Source organism: Haemorhous mexicanus, unplaced genomic scaffold (genome assembly GCF_027477595.1).
Source record: "Haemorhous mexicanus isolate bHaeMex1 unplaced genomic scaffold, bHaeMex1.pri scaffold_203_ctg1, whole genome shotgun sequence".
NCBI lineage: Eukaryota > Metazoa > Chordata > Aves > Passeriformes > Fringillidae > Haemorhous > Haemorhous mexicanus.
The window spans coordinates 1-26,683 of NW_026776030.1; the positions used below are offsets into that span (position 1 = coordinate 1).

The 26,683-nt window shown below is 54.5% G+C and overlaps 1 protein-coding gene across 1 annotated transcript in view; it reads left to right on the forward strand.

Annotated features, from left to right (window-relative positions):
• Nucleotides 1-43: 43 nt before the first annotated feature.
• Nucleotides 44-26,683, forward strand: part of LOC132322913 (filamin-A-like) — a gene marked incomplete at its 5' end in the record, with an annotated part of 42,908 nt that continues 16,268 nt past the window's right edge. The window contains 18 exon segments of the mRNA XM_059837659.1: nt 44-122; nt 125-216; nt 1,666-1,738; nt 1,741-1,782; nt 3,355-3,620; nt 4,688-4,910; nt 4,913-5,293; nt 7,358-7,531; nt 8,028-8,190; nt 10,639-10,799; nt 16,372-16,542; nt 19,579-19,702; nt 19,779-19,935; nt 20,968-21,157; nt 21,513-21,536; nt 23,229-23,476; nt 24,171-24,273; nt 25,633-25,773. Of these exon segments, the coding sequence (XP_059693642.1) occupies nt 44-122; nt 125-216; nt 1,666-1,738; nt 1,741-1,782; nt 3,355-3,620; nt 4,688-4,910; nt 4,913-5,293; nt 7,358-7,531; nt 8,028-8,190; nt 10,639-10,799; nt 16,372-16,542; nt 19,579-19,702; nt 19,779-19,935; nt 20,968-21,157; nt 21,513-21,536; nt 23,229-23,476; nt 24,171-24,273; nt 25,633-25,773 (2,812 nt within the window).

The window sequence follows — 26,683 nt, forward strand, 5'->3', positions numbered from 1 at the left end:
TTTTGGATTTTGGGGGTGTCTAACCTGGATTTTGGGGTCCCCCCCAGGTGTGGAGCTGGGCAAGCCCACCCATTTCACGGTGAGCACCAAGGGGGGGGGCCGGGCTGCCCTGGACGTGCAGGTGACGGGGCCGGCAAGGGCGAGGCCGTCAGGGACCTGCAGGTGACCGACAACCACGATGGCACCCACACGGTCACCTACACACCTGTGCAACAGGTGGGGCACCTCAAAACCCCAAATACACCCCAGAAACACCCCAAAACACCCACACGGTCACCTACACACCTGTGCAGCAGGTGGGGCACCCCAAAATCCCAAATACACCCCAACCCCACCCACACGGTCACCTACACACCTGTGCAGCAGGTGGGGCACCCCAAAACCCCAAATACACCCCAAAAACTGCCTCTGCACCCCCAGAAACCCCCAAAACACCCACACGGTCACCTACACACCTGTGCAGCAGGTGGGGCACCCCCAAAAACTGCCTCTGCACCCCCAGAAACCCCCAACCCCACCCACACGGTCACCTACACACCTGTGCAGCAGGTGGGGGCACCTCAAAACCCCAAATACACCCCAGAAACACCCCAAAACACCCACATGGTCACCTACACACCTGTGCAGCAGGTGGGGCACCCCAAAACCCCAAACACCACCCCAAAAACACCCCACACGGTCACCTACACACCTGTGCAGCAGGTAGGGCACCCCAAAAACACCCCAAATACACCCAAAAACTGCCTCTGCACCCCCAGAAACCCCCAACCCCACCCACACGGTCACTTGCACACCTGTGCAGCAGGTGGGGCACCCCAAAACCCCAAACACACCCCAACCCCACCCACACGGTCACCTACACACCTGTGCAGCAGGTAGGGCACCCCAAAACCCCAAACACACCCCAAACACACCTTACACACCTGTGCAGCAGGTGGGGCACCCCAAAACCCCAAATACACCCCAAAACTGCCTCTGCACCCCCAAAAACACCCAACCCCACCCACACGGTCACCTACACACCTGTGCAGCAGGTGGGGCACCCCAAAATCCCAAATACACCCCAAAAACTGCCTCTGCACCCCCAGAAACCCCCAACCCCACCCACACGGTCACCTACACACCTGTGCAGCAGGTGGGGGCACCCCAAAACCCCAAAACCACCCCCAAACCACCCCCAAACACACCTTACACACCTGGCAGCAGGTAGGGCACCCCAAAATCCCAAACACACCCCAAAAACTGCCTCTGCACCCCCAAAAACACCCAACCCCACCCACACGGTCACCTACACACCTGTGCAGCAGGTAGGGCACCCCAAAACCCAAATACACCCCAAAACACCCCCAAACACACCTTACACACCTGTGCAGCAGGTGGGGCACCCCAAATACACCCCAAATACACCCCAAACACACCTTACACACCTGTGCAGCAGGTAGAGCACCCCAAAATCCTAACTACACCCCCAAAAATTTCCTCTGTGACCCCAAAACCCCCCAAACGCCCCCCTAAAACCCCCCCCCAAAAATCCCCTGAAACCCCAAAAACCCTAAAAAAAAAATCCCATCAAACCCCCAAAAACCTCCCCAAACCCCACCTGGGTGGGGTTGGGGGGGGGTCCCCGAAGCCCCCGCCCCCCCCTGACCCCGCTGTGCCCCCCAGGGCAATCTGGGGGTCTCGGTGACCTACGGGGGAGACCCCCATCCCAAAAGCCCCTTCAGCGTCGGGGTCAGCCCGGAGTGGACCTGGGCAAGATCAAAATCTCCGGCCTGGACGACAGTAAGGGGGGGCTGGGGGCTTTGGGGGGGGGTCTCTGGGATTTGGGGAGGGGTCTCTGAATTTGGGGAGGGGGCTGGAAGGGGTTTGGGGGGGGGATTTGAGGGGTTCTGGGGGATTTGAGGGGATTTGGGGACAATTCTTGTCTCCTCCCAAGGGATCCAGTGAGGCTGGGGGGGAAACGGAATTTGGGGAGGGGGTTCCTGAATTTGGGGAGGGGGTCCCTGGATTTGGGGAGGGGGCTGGAGGGGGTTTTGGGGGGGATTTGAGGGGTTTGAAGGGGTTTGGGAATATCTCTTGTCTCCTCCCGAGGGACCCAGTGAGGCTGGGGGGGAAACGGAATTTGGGGAGGGGGTCCCTGAATTTGGGGAGGGGGTTCCTGAATTTGGGGAGGGGGTCCCTGAATTTGGGGAGGGGGCTGGGGGGGGTTTTGGGGGGGATTTGAGGGGTTTGGGAATATCTCTTGTCCCCTCCCGAGGAACCCAGTGAGGCTGGGGGGGGGGACAGAATTTGAGGAGGGGTCCCTGAATTTGAGGAGGGATCCTGACCCCAGTTTGTGTCCCCCTCCCCAATTTGGGATTCACCCCCATTCCAGGGGGATTGGGGTCTCCTGACCCGCTGCCCCCTCCCCAATTCCTTGTCCCCTCCCCATTTGGGATTCACCCCCATTCCAGGGGGATTGGGGCTCCCTGACCCGTTGCCCCCTCCCCAATTTGGGATTCACCCCCATTCCAGGGGGACTGAGGCTCCCTGACCCGCTGCCCCCTCCCCAATTTGGGATTCACCCCCATTGCAGGGGGATTCGGGTTTCCTGACCCGCTGCCTCCTCCCCAATTCCGTGTCCCCCTCCCCAATTTGGGATTCACCCCCATTCCAGGGGGACTGGGGCTCCCTGACCCACTGCCCCCTCCCCAGTTCCGTGTCCCCCTCCCCAATTTGGGATTCACCCCCATTCCAGGGGGATTTGGGCTCCCTGACCCTTTGCCCCCTCCCCAATTTGGGATTCACCCCCATTCCAGGGGGATTCGGGCTCCCTGACCCGCTGCCCCCTCCCCAATTCCATGTCCCCCTCCCCAATTTGGGATTCACCCCCATTCCAGGGGGATTTGGGCTCCCTGACGCGCTGCCCCCTCCCCAATTTGGGATTCACCCCCATTCCAGGGGGATTGGGGCTCCCTGACCCTTTGCCCCCTCCCCAGTTCCGTGTCCCCCCTCCCCAATTTGGGATTCACCCCCATTCCAGGGGGACTGGGGCTCCCTGACCCTTTGCCCCCTCCCCAATTTGGGATTCACCCCCATTCCAGGGGGACTGGGGCTCCCTGACCCGCTGCCCCCTCCCCAATTTGGGATTCACCCCCATTCCAGGGGGATTTGGGCTCCCTGACCCGCTGCCCCCTCCCCAATTCCATGTCCCCCTCCCCAATTTGGGATTCACCCCCATTCCAGGAGGATTCGGGCTCCCTGACCCGCTGCCCCCTCCCCAGTTCCGTGTCCCCCTCCCCAATTCCATTATTCACCCCATTCCAGGGGGACTGGGGCTCCCTGACCCGCTGCCCCCCTCCCCAATTCCCGCAGAGCTGGAGGTGGGCAAGGCGCAGGAGTTCACGGTGAAGGCCAAGGGCGCGGGGGGCCAGGGCAAGGTGGGCGCGCGGATCGTGGGCCCGGCGCGGAAGGCGGTGCCGTGCACGGTGGAGCCGGGCGCCGCCGGCGCCGAGAGCAGCGCCGTGCGCTTCGTGCCGCGCGACGAGGGCCCCCACAGCGTGGAGGTCACCTACGACGGCGTCCCCGTGCCCGGCAGCCCCTTCCCCGTCGAGGTGGTGCCGGCCACTGACCCCTCCAAGGTGAGGGGAAGGGGCTTGGGGGGGTTTGGGGCGGAGGGTTTGGGATCCAGCTCAACTCAAGCCATCCCAACTCAACTCAATCCAACCAACCCGACCCATCCCAACCCATCCCAACTCAACTCAACCCAACCCAACTCAACCCAACCCAACTCAACCAATCCAACCCAACCCAACCCAACTTGACCCATCCCAACTCAACCCCATCCCAGCTCAACTCAATCCAACCAACCCGACCCATCCCAACTCAACTCAACCCAACTCAACTCAACCAGTCCAACCCAACCCAACCCAACTTGACCCATCCCAACTCAACCAATCCAACCCAACTCAACCAAACCAACCCAACCCAACTTGACCCATCCCATCTCAACTCAACCCAACCCAGCCCATCCCAGCTCAACCCAGCTCAATGCAACTCAACCAAACCAAACCAACTCAACCAAACCAACCCAACCCAACTTGACCCATCCCATCCCATCTCAACCCCACCCAACCCAACCCATCCCAACTTGATCCATCCCAACCCAACTCAACCCAACCAAGCTGACCCATCCCAACTCAACCCCACCCAACCCAACCCGTCCCAACTTGATCCATCCCAACTCAACCCAACCAAGCTGACCCATCCCAACTTCATCCATCCCATCTCAACCCCACCCAACCCAACCCATCCCAACTTGATCCATCCCAACTCAACCCAACCCATCCCAACTTGATCCATCCATCTCAACCCCACCCAACCCAGCCCATCCCAACTCAACCCAACTCAATGCAACTCAATCAATCCAACCCAACTCAACCCAACTCAACCCAACCAAGCTGAACCATCCCATCTCAACCCCACCCAACCCAACCCATCCCAACTTGATCCATCCCAACTCAACCCAACCAAGCTGACCCATCCCATCTCAACCCCACCCAACTCAACCCAACCCACTCAACCCAACCCATCCCAACTTGATCCATCCCAACTCAACCCAACCAAGCTGACCCATCCCAAGCTGACCCATCCCAAGCTGAACCATCCCATCTCAACCCCACCCAACCCAACCCTTCCATCTCCCCAGGTCCGTGCCTTTGGCCCCGGTCTCCAGGGGGGCCTGGCGGGGGTTCCGGCCCCGTTCACCATCGACACCAAAGGCGCCGGCACGGGCGGTTTGGGGCTGACCGTGGAGGGGCCCTGCGAGGCCAAAATCGAGTGCCAGGACAACGGCGACGGCACCTGCTCCGTGTCCTACCTGCCCACGGAGCCCGGCGACTACAACATCAACATCCTCTTCGCCGGCGCCCACATCCCGGCTCGCCCTTCCGCGCGCCCATCCGGCCCAAGTTCGACCCTTCCAAGGTCACCTGCGAAGGGCCGGGCTTGGAGAAGGCCACGGCCGGGCAGCCGGGGCGCTTCCGCGTGGACTGCAGCCGGGCGGGCACGGCCGAGCTGACCATCGGCATCGCCTCGGAAGCCGGGGCGCGCGCCGACGTCAGGGTGGAGGAGAACGGCGACGGCATTTACACCATCGCCTACACGCCGCGCAGCGCCGGCGTGCACACCGTCACCGTGGAGTACGGCGGGCAGCCCGTGCCGCACTTCCCCAGCACCGTGCGCGTGGAGCCGGCGCCCGCCGCCGTGGACACCAGCGGCATCAAGGTGTACGGGCCCGGCGTGGAGGGGAAGGGTGAGTCTGGGGTGGGGGGGGAAGGGTTTGCTTGGGATGGGTTGAGTTGGATTTGGATGGGTTGGGTTGGGTTGGGTTGGGTCGGAAGAGGATGGGATGGGATGAATTGAGTTGACTGGGATGAATTGGGTTGGGTTGGGTTGAGTTTGTTTGGGTTGGGTTGAGTTGTGTTTGGTTCCGTTGGGTTTGTTTGGGTTGGGTTGAGTTGGGTTTGGATGAGTTGGGTTGGGTTTGGATGAGTTGGGGTTGAGTTGAGTTGGAAGAGGATGGGATGGATTGAGTTGGGTTGACTGGGATGAATTGAGTTGACTTGGGTTGGGTTGGGTTGAGTTGGGTTGGTTCAGTTGGTTTGGTTCAGTTGGGTTTCTTTGGGTTGGGTTCAGTTGAGTTGGGTTTGGATGGGTTGGGTTGGGTTGGGTTGAGTTGGAAGAGGATGGGATGGGTTGAATTGGGTTGACTGGGATGAATTGAGTTGACTTGGGTTGGGTTGGGTTGAGTTGGGTTGGGGTTCAGTTGGGTTTGTTTGGATTGGGTTGAGTTGGGTTTGGTTCAGTTGGGTTTGGTCGTGTTGGGTTGGGTTGGGTTTGGATGAGTTGGGTTGGGTTGGGTTGAGTTGGAAGAGGATGGGATGGGATGAATTGGGTTGACTGGGATGAATTGGGTTGACTTGGGTTGGGTTGGGTTGAGTTTGGTTCAGTTGAGTTTGTTTGGGTTGGGTTGAGTTGAGATGGGTTTTGATGGGTTGGGTTGGGTTGAGTTGGAAGAGGATGGGATGGGATGAATTGAGTTGACTGGGATGAATTGGGTTGGGTTGGGTTGGGTTGAGTTGGGTTTGGTTCAGTTGGGTTTGTTTGGGTTGGGTTGAGTTGGGTTTGGATGAGTTGGGTTGGGTTGGGTCGGAAGAGGATGGGATGGATTGAATTGAGTTGACTGGGATGAATTGAGTTGACTTGGGTTGGGTTGGGTTGAGTTGTGTTTGGTTCAGTTGGGTTTGTTTGGGTTGGGTTGAGTTGGATTTGGATGAGTTGAGTTGGGTTGGGCTGGGTCAGGTTGTGTTGGAAAAGGATGGAACGGGTTGGTTTGAGTTAGGTTGACTGGGATGAAGTCCGTTGGGTTGAGTTGAATTGAGTTGGGTTGGTTGGGATGAGTTGAGTTGGGTTGGGTTGAGTTAGATGAGTTGGGTTGGGTTGAGTTGGGTTGAGTTGGGATGAGTTGGATTGGGTTGAGTTGAGTTGGGATGAGTTTAGTTGGGTTGGGTTGGTTGGGATGAGTTGAGTTGGGTTGAGTTGGTTGGTTGGGATGATTTGGGTGGAGTTGAGTTGGGATGAGTTGGGTTGGGTTGGGATGAGTTGGGATGGGTTGGGTTGAGTTGGGTTGGGTTGACTTGGGTTGGTTGGGATGAGTTGAGTTGGGTTGAGTTGGGTTGGTTGGGATGATTTGAGTGGAGTTGAGTTGAGTTGGGATGGGTTGAGTTGGGTTGGGTTGGGTTGAGTTGGGTTGGGTTGGTTGAGTTGGGATGGGTGGATATGGATGAGTTGGGTTGGGTTCAGTTGGGTTCAGTTGAGTGGGGATGAGTTGGATTGGGTTGAGTTGAGTTGGGTTGGGTTGACTTGGGTTGGTTGGGATGAGTTGAGTTGGGTTGGGTTGAGTTGGGTTGGTTGGGATGATTTGGGTGGAGTTGAGTTGTGGATGAGTTGGATGAGTTGGGTTGGATGAGTTGGTTCAGTTGAGTTGGGATGAGTTGGATTGGGTTGAGTTGGGTTGAGTTGGGGATAAGTTGAGTCGGGTTGGGACTGAGTTGGATGAGTTGGGTTGGGATGAGTTGGTTGGGTTCAGTTGGGTTGAGTTGGGTTGGGATGAGTTGGGTTGGGTTCAGTTGGGTTGAGTTGGGTTGGGATGAGTTGGGTTGGGTTGAGTTGGATGAGTTGGATTGGGTTGAGTTGGGTTGGGATGAGTTGGGTTGGGATGAGTTGGGTTGGGATGAGTTGGGTTGGGATGAGTTGGGTTGGGTTCAGTTGGGCTGGAAGGAGACCCCATTGACCCCAGCCCCATTTCCCATCCCAGCCGTGTTCCGCGAGGCCGTGACGGAGTTCGAGGTGGACGCTCGGGCCGTGTCCAAGGCCGGCGGTCCCCACGTCAAGGCCCTGGTGTCCAACCCCTCCGGAAACGTCACCGAGACCTTCGTGGAGGACCGCGGTGACGGCACCTACCACGTGGAGTACACCCCCTACGAGGAGGGTGAGCGCGCCCCGCCTTCCGGGGGATTTTGGGGGATTTTGAGGCATTTTGGGGGATTTTGAGGCATTTTCAGAGATTTTGTATTTTGGGGATATTTTGGAGCATTTGGGGGGAATTTTGTGTGGATTGAGGGTGATTTTGGAGCACTTTGGAGGATTTTGGAGGTTTGGGGAGATTTTGTGGGGTGTGGGATATTCTGAGGCATTTTGAAGGTTTTTCAGAGATTTTGAGGGATTTTGGGGGGATTCCCAGTGATTTTGGAGGGATTTTGGTGGGTTTGAGAGCATTTTGGAGCATTTGGGGGGAATTTTATGGGATTTTGAGAGACTTGGGGGAACATTTATGGGTTTGGGGGGTGTGGAGGGATTTTGCAGGATTTTTGGCCAACTTGATGGATTTGGGGGGGGATTTTTGATGGATCTTGAGGGGTTCTAAGGGATTTTTGGTGGCCTTCGGGTGGGGTTTGGTGGATTTGGGGTGACCCGCTGCCCCCCAGGCCTGCACAAGGTGGACGTGACCTACGGGGGGTCCCCGGTGCCGCTGAGCCCGTTCCGTGTCCCCGTCACCGAGGGCTGTGACCCCAGCCGGGTGCGCGTGCACGGCCCCGGCATCCAGAGCGGCACCACCAACCAGCCCAACAAATTCACCGTGGAGACCCGGTGAGAGCCTGATCCCGACGGGAATCCCCAGGATCCCACTGGGAATCCCCAGGATCCCACTGGGAATCCCCAAAATCCCACTGGGAATCCTCAAAATCCCACTGGGAATCCCCAGAATCCCACTGGGAATCCTCAAAATCCCACTGGGAATCCCCAGGATCCCACTGGGAATCCCCAAAATCCCACTGGGAATCCTCAAAATCCCACTGGGAATCCCCAGGATCCCACTGGGAATCCCAAAATCCCACTGGGAATCCCCAGGATCCCACTGGGAATCCCCCAAAATCCCACTGGGAATCCCCAGGATCCCACTGGGAATCCCAAAATCCTGCCAGGAATCCCAAAATCCCACTGGGAATCCCCAAAATCCCGCTGGGAATCCTCAAAATCCCACTGGAATCCCCAAAATCCCACTGGGAATTCTCAAAATCCCACTGGGAATCCCCAAAATCCCACTGGGAATCCCCAAAATCCCACCGGGAATCCTCAAAATCCCACTGGGAATCCCCAAAATCCCACTGGGAATCCTCAAATCCTGCCAGGAATTCCCAAAATCCAACTGGGAATCCCCAAAATCCCACTGGGAATCCCCAAAATCCCACTGGGAATCCTCAAATCCTGCCAGGAATCCCCAAAATCCCACTGGGAATCCCCAAAATCCCACTGGGAATCCCCAGAATTCCACTGGGAATCCACAAAATCCCACTGGGAATCCCCAAAATCCCACTGGGAATCCCAAAATCCCACTGGGAATCCCCAGAATCTCCACTGGGAATCCTCAAAATCCACTGGGAATCCCCAAAATCCCACTGGGAATCCTCAAAATCCCACTGGGAATCCCCAAAATCCCACTGGGAATCCCCAGGATCCCACTGGGAATCCCCAAAATCCCACTGGGAATCCCCAAAATCCCACTGGGAATCCCCAGGATCCCACTGGGAATCCCCAAAATCCCACTGGGAATCCCCAAAATCCCACTGGGAATCCTCAAAATCCCACTGGGAATCCCCAAAATCCCACTGGGAATCCCCAAAATCCCACTGGGAATCCCCAAAATCCTGCCAGGAATTCCCCAAAATCCACTGGGAATTCCCAACATCGGAATCTCCATCTCCCGCTCCACCTAAACCCCCCATTATTCCTCAAACCTGAGCACGAAGACCCCAAATCCCAGTTCCCCCCCCAGTTTCCCTGTCCTGTGACCCCAAATCCCATTTTCCTCCCAAATCCCCTCCTCCCATGACCCCAAATCCCCTTTTCCCCCCAAATCCCCCCCTCCATGACCCCAATCCCCTTTCCCCCCCCCCCCCAAATCCCCCCCTCCATGACCCCAAACCCTCCCTCCATGACCCCAAATCCCCCCTCCATGACCCCAAATCCCCCCCTCCATGACCCCAATCCCCCCTCCATGACCCCAAATTCCCCCTCCCATCACCCCAAATCCCCTTTCCCCCCCAAATCCCCCTCCATGACCCCAAATCCCCCTTCCCATGACCCCAAATCCCATTTTCCCCCCAAATCCCCCCTCCATGACCCAAATCCCATTTTCCCCCAAATCCCCCCCTCCATGACCCCAATCCCATTCCCCCCTCCCATGACCCCAAATCCCCCCCTCCATGACCCCAAATCCCATTTTCCCCCCAAATCCCCCCCCTCCATGACCCCAATCCCATTCCCCCCCTCCATGACCCCCAAATCCCCCTCCCATGACCCCAAATCCCCCCTCCATGACCCCAAATCCCCTTTTCCCCCCCAAATCCCCCTCCCATGACCCCAAATCCCCCCTCCATGACCCCAAATCCCCTTCCCATGGCCCCAAATCCCATTTTCCCCCCCATATCCCCCCTCCATGACCCCAAATCCCCCCCTCCATGACCCCCAATCCCCCCCTCCATGACCCCAAATCCCATTTCCCCCCCAAATCCCCCCTCCATGACCCCAATCCATTCCCCCCCTCCATGACCCCAAATCCCCCTCCCATGACCCCAAATCCCCCCCTCCATGACCCCAAATCCATTTCCCCCCTCCATGAACCCATTTCCCCCCTCCATGACCCTCAAATCCCCTTTTCCCCCCAAATCCCCCCTCCATGAACATCAACCAAACACCCCCAAATCCCCCCCTCCATGACCCCAAATCCCATTTCCCCCCTCCATGACCCCAAATCCCCTTTCCCATGACCCAAAACCCCCCCCTCCATGACCCCAAATCCCCCCTCCATGACCCCAAATCCCCCTCCATGACCCCAAATCCCCCCTCCATGACCCCAATCCCCCTCCATGACCCAAATCCATTTTCCCCCCAAATCCCCCCTCCATGACCCCAAATCCCCCCCTCCATGACCCCAAATCCCATTTCCCCCCTCCATGACCCCAAATCCCCTTTCCCCCCAAACCCCCCCTCCACGACCCCAAACCCCCCCTCCATGACCCCACTCCCCCTCCCCAGGGGGGCCGGCACGGGGGGTCTGGGCCTGGCCGTGGAGGGTCCCTCGGAAGCCAAGATGTCGTGCACGGACAACAAGGACGGCAGCTGCTCCGTGGAGTACGTCCCCTACGAGGCGGGCACCTACAGCCTCAACGTCACCTACGGCGGCCACCAGGTCCCCGGTGAGCCCCGGGCACCGCGACACGCCCTCGGAACTCGGGGGGAATTTTGGGGCAGGTTGGGGATTTCTTGGGGAATTTTTTGGGAATTTTTGGGGATTTTTTTTAAAATTTTTTGGGATTTTTTTAAAATTTTTTGGGGATTTTTTTTAATTTTTTGGGGATTTTGGGGGATTTTTTGGGAATTTTTTGGGGATTTTTGGGGAATTTTTGTTTTTTTTTTTTTTTTTAATTTTTCGGAATTTTTTTTTTAATTTTTGGGGATTTTAAATAAATTTTTTGGGAATATTTTGGGATTTTTTATTAATTTTTGGGGGATTTTTTGGGGATTTTTTTGGGAATTTTTTGGGAATTTTTGGGGGTTTTTTGGGATTTTTTGGGGGAGTTTGTGGGGTTTTTTTGGGAATTTTTGGGGATTTTTTTTTCAATTTTTCGGAATTTTTTTTTTAATTTTTTGGGATTTTTGGGGAATTTTTTTGGAATTTTTTGGGATTTTTAAAAATTTTTTTGGGGATTTGGGGGGGATTTTTAGGGAATTTTTTGGGGATTTTTAGGGAATTTTTTGGGATTTTTAAAAAAATTTTTGGGATTTTTTTTTAATTTTTTTGGGATTTTTGGGGGATTTTTTGGGGATTTTGGGGGATTTTTTTTTAATTTTTCAGAATTTTTTAAAAATTTTTGGGGAATTTTTTAAAAATTTTTTGGAGATTTTTGGGGGATTTTTAGGGAATATTTTGGGTTTTTTTTTAAATTTTTTGGGATTTTTTTTAAATTTTTTGGGATTTTTTTTTAATTTTTTGGGGATTTTTGGGAATTTTTTGGGAATTTTTTGGGATTTTTTTAAAATTTTTTGGGATTTTTTTAAAATTTTTTTGGGAATTTTGGGGGATTTTTTGGGGAATTTTTTTTTAATTTTTTGGGATTTTTTTTTTAATTTTTTGGGATTTTTTTTTAATTTTTTGGGGATTTTTTGGGAATTTTTGGGGAATTTTTGGGGAATTTTTGGGGATTTTTAAGGAATTTTTGGGCGATTTTGTGGGAATTTTTGGGGATTTTTGGGGGATTTTTTTTTTAATTTTTCGGAATTTTTTTTTTAATTTTTGGGGATTTATGGGGAATTTTTTTGGAATTTTTTGGGATTTTTTTTAATTTTTTGGGGATTTTGGGGGAATTTTTAGGGAATTTTTGGGGGATTTTTGGGAATTTTTTGGGAATTTTTTGGAATTTTTAAAAAATTTTTGGGATTTTTTTTTTAATTTTTTGGGAATTTTTTGGGATTTTTTGGGAATTTTTGGGGATTTTTTGGGAATTTTTTGGGGGTTTTTGGGGAATTTTTGTTTTTTTTTTTTTTTTAATTTTTCAAAATTTTTTTTTTAATTTTTGGGGATTTTTAAAAAATTTTTTGGGAATTTTTGGGATTTTTTATTAATTTTTGGGGGATTTTTGGGGGATTTTTTGGGGATTTTTAAGGAATTTTTGGGGGATTTTTAGGGATTTTTTGGGAATTTTTGGGGATTTTGGGGGATTTTTTTTTTTAATTTTTCGGAATTTTTTTTTAAATTTTTTGGGATTTTTGGGGAATTTTTTTGGAATTTTTTGGGAATTTTTTTTTATTTTTTGGGAATTTTGGGGGGGATTTTTAGGGAATTTTTTGGGGATTTTTGGGGATTTTTTTGGGGAATTTTTTGGGGATTTTTTTTGAAATTTTTTGGGATTTTTAAAAATTTTTTGGAGATTTTTGGGGGATTTTTGGGGGTATTTTTGGGGGATTTTTTTTTTAATTTTTGGGGATATTTGGGAAATTTTTTGGGAATTTTTGGGGATTTTTGGGGATTTTTGGGGGATTTTTTTTATTTTTCAGAATTTTTTTAATTTTTTGGGATTTTTAAAAAATTTTTTTGGAATTTTTTGGGAATTTATTTGGATATATTTGGAATTTTTTGAGGACTTTTCCAGGATTTATTTTGAATTTTAGGAAGTTTTTTTTTTCTATTTCAGGGAAAATTTTTTTTTTTTTTAATTTTGAGGTTTTTTTCTTAATTTGTGAGATTTTTTTTTAATTTGACAAATTTTGGGGATTTTTTTGGGGGGAGGATTTTTAGGGATTTTTTGGGGGGGGGAATTGGGCATTTTTTTATGGAGTTTTTTGGGCGATTTTCAAATATTTTAATTTTGAGGTTTTTGGGGAAGTTTCTTGGGGGGGTATTTGGGGCGTTATGAGGGATTTTGTGAGATTTTTAAGAAATTTGATGTTATTTCCCCTGGTGACCCTTAAATCCCATTTTTCCCCCCAAAACTCCTCCCTAAATCCCTGGTTTTTCCCCCTGGTGACCCCTAAATCCCATTTTCCCCCCAAAACTCCTCCCTACATCCCCTAAATCCCTGGTTTTTTCCCCTGGTGACCCCTAAATCCCATTTTTCCCCCAAAACTCCTCCCTACATCCCTGGTTTTTCCCCCTGGTGACCCCTAAATCCCATTTTCCCCCCAAAACTCCTCCCTAAATCCCCTAAATCCCTGGTTTTTCCCCCTGGTGACCCCTAAATCCCATTTTTTTCCCCCCAAAACTCCTCCCTACATCCCCTAAATCCCTGGTTTTTCCCCCTGGTGACCCCTAAATTCCATTTTTCCCCCCAAAACTCCTCCCTGCATCCCCTAAATCCCTGGTTTTTCCCCCTGGTGACCCCTAAATCCCATTTTCCCCCCAAAACTCCTCCCTAAATCCCCTAAATCCCTGTTTTTTCCCCCTGGTGACCCCTAAATCCCATTTTTTTCCCCCCAAAACTCCTCCCTACATCCCCTAAATCCCTGGTTTTTCCCCCTGGTGACCCCTAAATTCCATTTTTCCCCCCAAAACTCCTCCCTGCATCCCCTAAATCCCTGGTTTTTCCCCCTGGTGACCCCTAAATCCCATTTTCCCCCCAAAACTCCTCCCTAAATCCCTGGTTTTTCCCCCTGGTGACCCCTAAATCCCAATTTTTCCCCCCAAAACTCCTCTCTGCATCCCCTAAATCCCTGGTTTTTCCCCCTGGTGACCCCTAAATCCCATTTTTTTCCCCCAAAACTCCTCCCTACATCCCCTAAATCCCTGGTTTTTCCCCCTGGTGACCCCTAAATCCCATTTTTCCCCCCAAAACTCCTCCCTAAATCCCTGGTTTTTCCCCCTGGTGACCCCTAAATCCCATTTTTCCCCCCAAAACTCCTCTCTGCATCCCCTAAATCCCTGGTTTTTCCCCCTGGTGACCCCTAAATCCCATTTTTCCCCCCAAAACTCCTCCCTAAATCCCTGGTTTTTCCCCCTGGTGACCCCTAAATCCCATTTTTCCCCCCAAAACTCCTCCCTAAATCCCTGGTTTCTCCCCTTGGTGACCCCTAAATCCCATTTTTTCCCCCAAAACTCCTGCCTGCATCCCCTAAATCCCTGGTTTTTCCCCCTGGTGACCCCTAAATCCCATTTTTCCCCCCAAAACTCCTCCCTACATCCCCTAAATCCCATTTTTCCCCCCAAAACTCCTCCCTGCATCCCCTAAATCCCTGGTTTTTCCCCCTGGTGACCCCTAAATCCCAATTTTTCCCCCCAAAACTCCTCCCTGCATCCCCTAAATCCCTGGTTTTTCCCCCTGGTGACCCCTAAATCCCATTTTTCCCCCCAAAACTCCTCCCTAAATCCCTGGTTTTTCCCCCTGGGGACCCCCTAAATCCCATTTTTCCCCCCAAAACTCCTCCCTAAATCCCCTAAATCCCTGGTTTTTCCCCCTGGTGACCCCTAAATCCCATTTTTCCCCCCAAAACTCCTCCCTACATCCCTGGTTTTTCCCCCTGGTGACCCCTAAATCCCATTTTTCCCCCCAAAACTCCTCTCTGCATCCCCTAAATCCCTGGTTTTTCCCCCTGGTGACCCCTAAATCCCATTTTTCCCCCCAAAACTCCTCCCTAAATCCCTGGTTTTTCCCCCTGGTGACCCCTAAATCCCATTTTTCCCCCCAAAACTCCTCCCTAAATCCCTGGTTTCTCCCCTTGGTGACCCCTAAATCCCATTTTTTCCCCCAAAACTCCTGCCTGCATCCCCTAAATCCCTGGTTTTTCCCCCTGGTGACCCCTAAATCCCATTTTTCCCCCCAAAACTCCTCCCTACATCCCCTAAATCCCATTTTTCCCCCCAAAACTCCTCCCTGCATCCCCTAAATCCCTGGTTTTTCCCCCTGGTGACCCCTAAATCCCAATTTTTCCCCCCAAAACTCCTCCCTGCATCCCCTAAATCCCTGGTTTTTCCCCCTGGTGACCCCTAAATCCCATTTTTCCCCCCAAAACTCCTCCCTAAATCCCTGGTTTTTCCCCCTGGGGACCCCCTAAATCCCATTTTTCCCCCCAAAACTCCTCCCTAAATCCCCTAAATCCCTGGTTTTTCCCCCTGGTGACCCCTAAATCCCATTTTTCCCCCCAAAACTCCTCCCTACATCCCTGGTTTTTCCCCCTGGTGACCCCTAAATCCCATTTTTCCCCCCAAAACTCCTCCCTGCATCCCCTAAATCCCTGGTTTTTCCCCCTGGTGACCCCTAAATCCCATTTTTCCCCCCAAAACTCCTCCCTAAATCCCTGGTTTTTCCCCCTGGTGACCCCTAAATCCCATTTTCCCCCCAAAACTCCTCCCTAAATCCCTGGTTTTTCCCCCTGGTGACCCCTAAATCCCATTTTTTTCCCCCAAAACTCCTCCCTACATCCCCTAAATCCCTGGTTTTTCCCCCTGGTGACCCCTAAATCCCATTTTTCCCCCCAAAACTCCTCCCTGCATCCCCTAAATCCCTGGTTTTTCCCCCTGGTGACCCCTAAATCCCATTTTTCCCCCCAAAACTCCTCCCTACATCCCCTAAATCCCTGGTTTTTCCCCCTGGTGACCCCTAAATCCCAATTTTTCCCCCCAAAACTTCTCCCTAAATCCCTGGTTTTTCCCCCTGGTGACCCCTAAATCCCATTTTTCCCCCCAAAACTCCTCCCTACATCCCCTAAATCCCTGGTTTTTCCCCCTGGTGACCCCCTAAATCCCATTTTTCCCCCCAAAACTCCTCCCTGCATCCCCTAAATCCCTGGTTTTTCCCCCTGGTGACCCCTAAATCCCATTTTTCCCCCCAAAACTCCTCCCTAAATCCCCTAAATCCCTGGTTTTTCCTCCTGGTGACCCCTAAATCCCATTTTTCCCCCCAAAACTCCTCCCTGCATCCCCTAAATCCCTGGTTTTTCCCCCTGGTGACCCCTAAATCCCATTTTTCCCCCCAAAACTCCTCCCTAAATCCCTGTTTTTTCCCCCTGGTGACCCCCTAAATCCCATTTTTCCCCCCAAAACTCCTCCCTACATCCCCTAAATCCCTGGTTTTTCCCCCTGCTGACCCCTAAATCCCATTTCCCCCCCCAAAACTCCTCCCTAAATCCCTGGTTTTTCCCCCTGGTGACCCCTAAATCCCATTTTTCCCCCCAAAACTCCTTCCTAAATCCCTGGTTTTTCCCCCTGGTGACCCCTAAATCCCATTTTTTCCCCCCAGCCCCACCCCACACTCCCTCACTCCTGGATTTTCCCTCCAGGGAGCCCGTTCCAGGTGCCGGTGTCGGACGTGGTGGACGCGTCCCGAGTGTCCTGCGGGGGTCCCGGGCTGACCCCCGGCCACGTCCGGGCCAACGTCCCCCAGACCTTCACCGTGGACACCTCCAAGGCCGGCGTGGCCCCGCTGGACATCAAAGTCCAAGGTCCCAAAGGTCAGTGGGGGGAAATTTGGGCGGTTTTGGAGGGGGTTTTGTGGGATTTGGAGCTGCCCTGTAGGATTTTGGGGCACCCTGTAGGATTTTGAAGCACTCTGTGGGGATTTTGGAGCTGCCCTGTAGGATTTTGGGGCACCCTGTGGGATTTTGGGGCTGCCCTGTAGGATTTTGGGGCACCCTGTGGGATTTTGGGGCTGCCCTGTAGGATTTTGAGGCACCCTGTGGGATTTTGGGGCACCTTGTGGGATTTTGGGGCTGCCCTGTAGGATTTTGGGGCACCCTGTAGGATTTTAGGGCTGCCCTGTAGGATTTCGGGGCTGCCCTGTAGGATTCTAGGGCTGCCCTGTAGGATTTTGGGGCACCCTGTGGGATTTTGGGGCATCCTGTAGGATTTCGGGGCTGCCCTGTGGGATTTTGGGGCTGCCCTGTAGGATTTCAGGGCTGCCCTGTGGGATTTGGGGGCACCTTGTGGGATTTCAGGGCTGCCCTGTAGGATTTTGGGGCACCCTGTGGGGATTTTGGGGCTGCCCTGTAGGATTTTAGGGCTGCCCTGTAGGATTTTAGGGCTGCCCTGTAGGATTTTGGGGCACCCTGTAGGATTTTGGGGCTGCCCTGTAGGATTTCGGGGCTGCTCTGTAGGATTTTGAGGCACCTTGTGGGATTTTAGGGCTGCCCTGTAGGATTTCAGGGCTGCCCTGTGGGATTTTGGGGCTGCCCTGTAGGATTTTGGGGCACCCTGTAGGATTTTGGGGCACCCTGTGGGGATTTTGGGGCACCCTGTGGGATTTCAGGGCTGCCCTGTAGGATTTTGAGGCACCCTGTGGGATTTTGGAGCTGCCCTGTGGGATTTTGGGGCACCCTGTGGGATTTCGGGGCTGCCCTGTAGGATTTTGGGGCACCTTGTGGGATTTCAGGGCTGCCCTGTAGGATTTTTGGGGCACCCTGTGGGATTTCGGAGCTGCCCTGTAGGATTTTGGGGCACCTTGTGGGATTTTGGGGCACCCTGTGGGATTTTGGGGCTGCCCTGTAGGATTTCAGGGCTGCCCTGTGGGATTTTGGGGCACCCTGTGGGATTTTGGGGCTGCCCTGTAGGATTTTGGGGCACCCTGTGGGATTTTGGGGCACCCTGTAGGATTTTGGGGCTGCCCTGTAGGATTTTGGGGCTTCCCTGTGGGATTTTAGGGCTGCCCTGTAGGATTTTGAGGCACCTTGTGGGATTTTAGGGCTGCCCTGTAGGATTTTGGGGCACCCTGTGGGATTTCGGGGCTGCCCTGTAGGATTTTGGGGCACCTTGTGGGATTTTGGGGCATCCTGTAGGATTTTGGGGCTGCCCTGTAGGATTTCAGGGCTGCCCTGTAGGATTTTGGGGCACCCTGTGGGATTTTGGGGCTGCCCTGTAGGATTTTGAGGCACCTTGTGGGATTTTGGGACTTCCCTGTAGGATTTTAGGGCTGCCCTGTAGGATTTTGGGGCTGCCCTGTAGGATTTTGAGGCACCCTGTGGGGATTTTGGGGCTGCCCTGTAGGATTTTGGGGCACCCTGTGGGATTTTGGGGCTGCCCTGTAGGATTTTGGGGCACCCTGTGGGATTTTGGACCTGCCCTGTAGAATTTTGGAGCTGCCCTGTGGGATTTTGGGGCACCTTGTGGGATTTTAGGGCTGCCCTGTGGGATTTTGAAGCACCCTGTAGGATTTTGGGGCACCCTGTAGGATTTTGGGGCTGCCCTGTAGGATTTTGGGGCACCCTGTGGGATTTTGGACCTGCCCTGTAGAATTTTGGAGCTGCCCTGTGGGATTTTGGGGCACCCTGTGGGATTTTGGGGCTGCCCTGTAGGATTTTGGGGCACCTTGTGGGATTTTAGGGCTGCCCTGTAGGATTTTGGGGCTGCCCTGTAGGATTTTGGGGCTGCTCTGTATGCTTTTGGAGCTGCCCTGTAGGATTTTGGGGCACCCTGTGGGATTTTGGGGCTGCCCTGTAGGATTTTGGGGCACCTTGTGGGATTTTGGGGCTGCCCTGTAGGATTTTAGGGCTGCCCTGTAGGATTTTGGGGCACCCTGTGGGATTTTGGGGCACTCTGTGGGATTTCGGGGCTGCCCTGTAGGATTTTTGGGGCACCTTGTGGGATTTTGGGGCTGCCCTGTAGGATTTTGGGGCACCCTGTAGGATTTTGGGGCACCCTGTGGGATTTTAGGGCTGCCCTGTAGGATTTCAGGGCTGCCCTGTAGGATTTTGAAGCACTCTGTGGGGATTTTGGAGCTGCCCTGTAGGATTTTGGGGCACCCTGTAGGATTTTAGGGCTGCCCTGTAGGATTTTGGGGCTTCCCTGTGGGATTTTGGGGCACCCTGTGGGATTTTGGGGCTTCCCTGTGGGATTTTAGGGCTGCCCTGTAGGATTTTGGGGCTGCCCTGTAGGATTTTGGGGCACCCTGTAGGATTTTGGAGCTGCCCTGTAGGATTTCAGGGCTGCCCTGTAGGATTTTGGGGCACCCTGTGGGATTTTGGGGCTTCCCTGTAGGATTTCAGGGCTGCCCTGTAGGATTTTGGGGCACCCTGTGGGATTTTAGGGCTGCCCTGTAGGATTTTTGGGGCACCTTGTGGGATTTTGGGGCTGCCCTGTAGGATTTTGGGGCACCCTGTGGGATTTTGGGGCACCCTGTGGGATTTTAGGGCTGCCCTGTAGGATTTTAGGGCTGCCCTGTAGGATTTTAGGGCTGCCCTGTAGGATTTTGGGGCACCCTGTAGGATTTCGGGGCTGCCCTGTGGGATTTCAGGGCTGCCCTGTAGGATTTTGAGGCACCTTGTGGGATTTTGGGACTTCCCTGTAGGATTTCAGGGCTGCCCTGTAGGATTTTGAAGCACCCTGTGGGGATTTTGGAGCACCCCATGCCCCCTTTCAGTAATCCCTGCGCTACCCTTCACTGACTATCATGTTACTTTAAAATCTTTTTAACCCATCCCACACCACCTCAAACTCCCTTAACCCACTTAAACCCACCAAAAACCCCCAAAACCCCCCGATTTCCCCCTTGTCAGGCGTGCTGGAGCCCGTGGACGTGGCCGACAACGGCGACGGCACTCAGCGCGTGTCCTACGTGCCGTCCCGCGAGGGACCCTACAGCATCTCCGTGCGCTACGGCGACCACGAGGTGCCCCGCAGGTGAGCCCTGGGGGACATTTCGGGTGGCACCCCAAGCTTTTTGGGGTGCCCTGACCCCAAAATTCCTTCCCTAAAGCCCCTTCAAGGTGAAGGCGCTGCCCACCCACGACGCCAGCAAGGTGCGGGCGAGCGGCCCCGGGCTCAACACCACGGGCGTGCCGGCCAGCCTGCCCGTGGAGTTCACCATTGACGCCAAGGACGCCGGCGAGGGGCTGCTGGCCGTGCAGATCACGGTGCCCACAGGGTTTTGGGGGGTCTTGGGGGGTGGGATTTGGGGTTTTTGGGGGGTTTGGGGGAGGTGGGGAGTGTTGGAGGGGGGTGGTTTTGGTGGCGCGGTTGGGATTGTCTTGGGGGGGTTTGATGGCGGAGTTGGGGATTTTTGTGTTTTGGCGGCCACAAAGTCACCCCAAAGTTCCTAATTTCCAGTTTTTTTCCCTAAAACCTCATTCCGTGTTCCCTAATTCCCAGGGTTTTATACCCAAACCCACCCACATCCCTTAAATCCAAGTTTTATCCCCTCAGGATGCTGAGGGGAATCCCAAGGGAGCATGACCTTACCTGGGAGCTCTGGGATCCTTTTTCCCAGCCCAAATTTCCATTTTTCCACTTTTCAACCAGCAAAATTCCCATTCTCACCTCACCAACTGCCCAAATTCCCATTCTCACCTTGCCAATGGCCAAAATTCCAACTTTTTCCCCTCAGGAAAAACTTTTTCCCCTCAAGATCCTGCAGGGAATCCCAAGGGAGCATGACCCCACCTGGGAGCTCTGGGATCCTTTTTCCCAGCCCTAAAATCTAACCCCACACCCCAGAAACTGCTCAAATTCCAATTCTCACCTCACCAACTACCAAAATTTCAACTTTTCCCCTCGGGAAAAACTTTTTCCCCTCAGGATCTCAAAGGAAAGCCCAAGGGAGCTTGACCCCAAACCCACCTGTGAGCTCTGGGAGTGCCCTAGATCCTTTTTCCCGGCCCTAAAATCTAACCCCACACCCCAAAAACTGCCCAAATTCCCATTTATCCACCTCCCAACCACCAAAATTCCCATTCTCCCCTCACCAATTGCTGAAATTCCCACTTTTTCCCCTCAGGAAAAACTTTTTCCCCTCAGGATCCCGAGGGCAAACCCAAGGGAGCGTGACCCTACCCGGGAGCTCTGGGATCCTTTTTCCCAGCCCCAAAAGCCAACCCCACACCCCAAAACCTGTTCAAATTCCCATCCTCACCTCACCAATGGCTGAAATTCCCGCTTTTTTCCCTCAGGATCCCGAGGGGAAGCCCAAGAAAGCCTCGATCCGGGACAATCAGGACGGCACCTACACCGTGTCCTATGTGCCGGACATGACCGGCCGCTACACCATCCTCATCAAATACGGGGGGGACGAGATCCCCTATTCCCCCTACCGCATCCGGGCCGTGCCCACCGGCGACGCCAGCAAGTGCACGGTCACCGGTGAGCCCCGAAACGGGGGAAAATCCCCAAAAATTGGGAGGAAACACCTCAAAAATGGGAAAAAAACACCCCAAAAACTACAGGGGAACCCCCCCCAAAATGGGGGATACCACTTCAGGAATGGGAGAAACCACCGCGAAAACCCCCTCAGGAATGGGGGGGGCACAACCCTGCCGGGAAAGGGGCACAGCTGCACTGAGGGGGGAAAGGGGGATTTTTGGGGTGTTTTGGGAGATTTTGGGGGGTTTCAGGGGGTTTTGGGGGTCTCACAGCTGTGTCTCACTGGATTTCTTGCTTCTCTGCCCACCCCACCCCACGCCCACCCCCCCACGCCCACCCCCCCCCCACGCTGTAGTTTCCATCGGAGGTCACGGCTTAGGTAAGAGCACGGCTTGGTTTGGGGGGGGGGAGCATGGCCAAAACCCCCCCTTTGCACCCCAAAATCGAGCCCCCTTCGCACCCCAAAAATGTCCCTGCATGAGGGGAAGGGGGGGAAACGGGGGAGGGAGTGAGGGTTGGGCTGGGAGGTGGTTTGGGATGGGAGGAACCCGAGTTAAATGATGGGGAACCCCCCCACAATTATTGATGAGGGAGCCCCAGACTCAATTAATGATGAGGATCCCCCTAAATTAATGATGGGGACCCTCCAAAATTAATGATGGGAGAGCCCCATGATCTCAATTAATGAGAGACTCCCCCATTTTAATGATGTGGGACCCCCCAAATTAAAGATGAGGGACCCCCAAACTCAATAATGATGGGACCCCCCCCCATATTAATGATCCCATTTTGGGGCCACCAAAGGGGTCCCATCATGGTGACCCCAAATGGGTCTTGTTTTGGGGTTCCCTGTCCCATTTTGGGATTCCCAGCCCCATTTTGGGGTCCCTGGCCCCATTTTGGGTCCCTGGTTCCATTATTTTAGGTTTTTGTCCACATTTTGGGGTTTTTGGCCCCATTTTGGGGTTCCTGGTCCCTGACCCCCGTGTCCCTCAGGACCAGGCCTGGGCCCCACCATCCAGCTGGGCGAGCAGACGCTGATCACGGTGGCCCCAAAGGGTTCAGTTTTGGGTTTCTGGCCCCATTTTGGGTTTCTGGCCCCATTTTGGGTTTCTGGCCCCATTATTTTGGGGTTTTGTCCCCATTTTGGGATTTTTGCCCCATTTTGGGGTTCCTGGTCCCTGACCCCTGTGTCCCTCAAGACCAGGCTTGGGCCCCACCATACAGCTGGGCGAGCAGACGCTGATCACGGTGGCCCCAAAGGGTTCAGTTTTGGGTTTCTGGCCCCATTTTGGGTTTCTGGCCCCATTATTTTGGGGTTTTGTCCCCATTTTGGGGTTTTTGCCCCATTTTTGGGTTCCTGGTCCCTGACCCCCGTGTCCCTCAGGACCAGGCCTGGGCCCCACCATCCAGCTGGGCGAGCAGACGCTGATCACGGTGGCCCCAAAGGGTTCAGTTTTGGGTTTCTGGCCCCATTTTGGGTTTCTGGCCCCATTATTTTGGGGTTTTGGCCCCATTTTGGGGTTTTTGCCCCATTTGGGGTCCCTGGTCCCTGACCCCTGTGTCCCTCAGGACCAGGCCTGGGCCCCACCATCCAGCTGGGTGAGCAGACGCTGATCACGGTGGCCCCAAAGGGTTCAGTTTTGGGTTTCTGGCCCCATTAATTTGGGTTTTTGTCCCCATTTTGGGGTTTTTGCCCCACTTTGGGGTTCCTGGTCCCTGACCCCCGTGTCCCTCAGGACCAGGCCTGGGCCCCACCATCCAGCTGGGCGAGCAGACGCTGATCACTGTGGCCCCAAAGGGTTCAGTTTTGGGTTTCTGTCCCCATTTTGGGTTTCTGGCCCCATTATTTTGGGGTTTTGTCCCCATTTTTGGGGTTTTGTCCCCATTTTTGGGTTCCTGGTCCCTGAGCCCTGTGTCCCTCAGGACCCGGCCTGGGCCCCACCATCCAGCTGGGCGAGCAGACGCTGATCACGGTGGCCCCAAAGGGTTCAGTTTTGGGTTTTTGTCCCCATTTTGGGGTTTTTGCCCCATTTTGGGGTTCCTGGTCCCTGACCCCCGTGTCCCTCAGGACCAGGCCTGGGCCCCACCATCCAGCTGGGCGAGCAGACACTGATCACGGTGGACGCCAAGGCGGCGGGCAAGGGCAAGGTCACCTGCTCGGTGTGCACACCTGACGGCTCCGAGGTGGACGTGGACGTGGTGGAGAACCCCGATGGCACCTTCGACATCTTCTACACCGCGCCCCAGCCCGGCAAATACGTCATCTGCGTCAGGTTCGGGGGGGAGCACATCCCCAACAGCCCCTTCCAGGTCATGGTGAGTGAGGAATGGGGAGAAATGGGGGAAAAATGGGAAAAAATGGGGTAAAAATGGGGGAAAAATGGGAATTATGGGGGTAAAAATGGGGATTATGGAGGGAAATCTGGGATCTGTGTCAGGTTCAGGGGGAGCACATCCCCAACAGCCCCTTCCAGGTCATGGTGAGTGAGGAATGGGGAAAAATGGGGGGAAAATGGGAAAAAATGGGGTAAAAATGGGGATTATGGGGGTAAAAATGGGGATTATGGAGGGAAATCTGGGATCTGTGTCAGGTTCAGGGGGAGCACATCCCCAACAGCCCCTTCCAGGTCATGGTGAGTGAGGAATGGGGAGAAATGGGGGAAAAATGGGAAAAAATGGGGTGAAAATGGGGTAAAAATGGGGAAAAATGGGGAAAACCAGGGGAAAAATGAGGGGAGAAATGGGGAGAAATGGGCAAAAACTGGGGAAAAATTAGGGAAAAAATGGGAAAAAAAATGGGGGAAAATGGGCAAAAACTGGGGAAAAATGGGAATAAAACAGAGAGAAAATGGGGGAAAAATGGGGAAAATGGGAAAAAAATGGGGGAAAAACCAGGGAAAAAATGGGGAAATGGGAAAAACCTGGGGGGAAATGGAGGGGACCAGGGAATTAGGGGTGCAAAGGGGGTGCTGGGGGTTTTTGGGGTGCGCTGACCCTCGGTGCCCCCCAGGCCACGGACCGGCCGCTGCTGGGGGTCAACGGGCTGGACATGGCTGGGCTGCGGCCCTTCGACCTCGTCATCCCCTTCACCATCAAGAAGGGCGAGATCACAGGTGAGGGGAGACCCCGAATTTGGGGGGTGGGGGGTCCTCAGAACAGCCCCAAACCGGCCCAGAGATAGCTCAGAGTCAGCTGCAAAATCGACCCAAAAATTCCTCAGAATCAGCCCAAAAATACCTCAAAGCAGCCCCAAACCGGCCCAAAAATCCCTCAAAATCAGACCATAAAATACCTCAAAACCAGCCCAAAACCATCTCAAAATCAGCCCAAAAATACCTCAAAACCAGCCCAAAAATACCTCAAAACCAGCCCAAAAATACCCCAAAATCAACCCAAAAATTCCTCAAAACCAGCCCAAAAATTCCTCAAAATCAGCCCAAAAATACCCCAAAACCAGCCCAAAAATACCTCAAAACCAGCCCAAAAATCAGCACAAAAACCCCAAAAATCCTCCCCAAATCAGCCCAAAAATACCTCTGGGTGTCCCCAGGTGTCCTCAGGTGTCCCCAGCCCTTCCCACGTGTCCCCAGCCCCTCCCAGCCCTCCCAGGTGTCCCCAGGTGAACCAGGTGTCCCCATCCCCCCAGGTGAGGTGCGCATGCCCTCGGGCAAGGTGGCCACTGCAGCCCCTCCCAGGTGTCCCCAGGTGTCCCCAGGTGCCCCAGGTGTCCCCTGTCCCCCCAGGTGAGGTGCGCATGCCCTCGGGCAAGGTGGCCACTGCAGCCCCTCCCAGGTGTCCCCAGCCCCTCCCAGCTATCCCAGGTGTCCCCAGGTGTCCCCAGGTGTCCCCAGGTGCCCCATTTGTCCCCTGTCCCCCCAGGTGAGGTGCGCATGCCCTCGGGCAAGGTGGCCACTGCAGCCCCTCCCAGGTGTCCCCAGCCCCTCCCAGGTGTCCCCAGGTGTCCCCAGGTGCCCCAGGTGTCCCCTGTCCCCCCAGGTGAGGTGCGCATGCCCTCGGGCAAGGTGGCCACTGCAGCCCCTCCCAGGTGTCCCCAGGTGTCCCCAGGTGCCCCAGGTGTCCCCTGTCCCCCCAGGTGAGGTGCGCATGCCCTCGGGCAAGGTGGCCACTGCAGCCCCTCCCAGGTGTCCCCAGCCCCTCCCAGGTGTCCCCAGGTGTCCCCAGGTGCCCCATTTGTCCCCTGTCCCCCCAGGTGAGGTGCGCATGCCCTCGGGCAAGGTGGCCACTGCAGCCCCTCCCAGGTGTCCCCAGGTGCCCCCAGCCCCTCCCAGGTGTCCCCAGGTGTCCCCAGGTGCCCCAGGTGTCCCTGTCCCCCCAGGTGAGGTGCGCATGCCCTCAGGCAAGGTGGCCACTGCAGCCCCTCCCAGCTGTCCCCAGCCCCTCCCAGCTATCCCAGGTGTCCCCAGGTGTCCCCAGGTGTCCCCAGGTGCCCCATTTGTCCCCTGTCCCCCCAGGTGAGGTGCGCATGCCCTCGGGCAAGGTGGCCACCCCGGACATCACGGACAACAAGGACGGCACGGTGACGGTGCGCTTCGCGCCCAGCGAGGCGGGGCTGCACGAGATGGACATCCGCTGCGACAGCATCCACATCCCAGGTACGGGGATTTGGGGGGTTTGGGGGGATTTGGGGGGGATTTGGGGGATTTGGGGAATTTTGGGGGGATTTGGGGGGATTTTGGGGGGTTTGGCTGCACGAGATGGACATCCGCTGCGACAGCATCCACATCCCAGGTACGGGGGGTTTGGGGGGATTTTGGGGGGATTTGGGGGGGATTTGGGGTGTTGGGAACCCCCAGGGGAACAACCAGGAGTGATTTTGGGGGAGTTTGGGGGGTTTTGGGGGGTTTTGGGGGGTTTGGCTGCACGAGATGGACATCCGCTGCGACAGCATCCACATCCCAGGTACGGGGATTTGGGGGGTTTGGGGGATTTGGGGGATTTGGGGGGGTTTGGGGGGATTTGGGGTGTTGGGAACCCCCAGGGGAGCAGGCAGGGGGGATTTTGGGGGGTTTTGGGGGGTTTGGCTGCACGAGATGGACATCCGCTGCGACAGCATCCACATCCCAGGTACGGGGGGTTTGGGGGGTTTGGGGGGTTTGGGGGTGTTGGGAACCCCCAGGGGAGCAGGCAGGGGTGATTTTGGGGGGTTTTGGGGGGTTTGGCTGCACGACATGGTCATCCGCTGCGGCAGCATCCACATCCCAGGTACGGGGGATTTGGGGGGTTTGGGGGGGATTTGGGGGATTTTGGGGGGATTTGGGGTGTTTGGAACCCCCAGAGGCGCAGCCAGGAGTGAGTTTTGGGGGGATTTGTGGGATTTTGGGGGATTTGGGGGATTTGGGGTGTTGGGAACCCAGGGGAGCAGCCAGGAGGGAATTTTTGGGGGTGATTTTGGGGGGTTTGAGGGCAAGAAAAGCCCCCCAGGTAGTTCTGTGTGGGTTATGGGGTCACTCAGGGGTGACTTTGGGGGGGATTTTTGGGGTCACTGTCCCCGTGGGGGGTTTG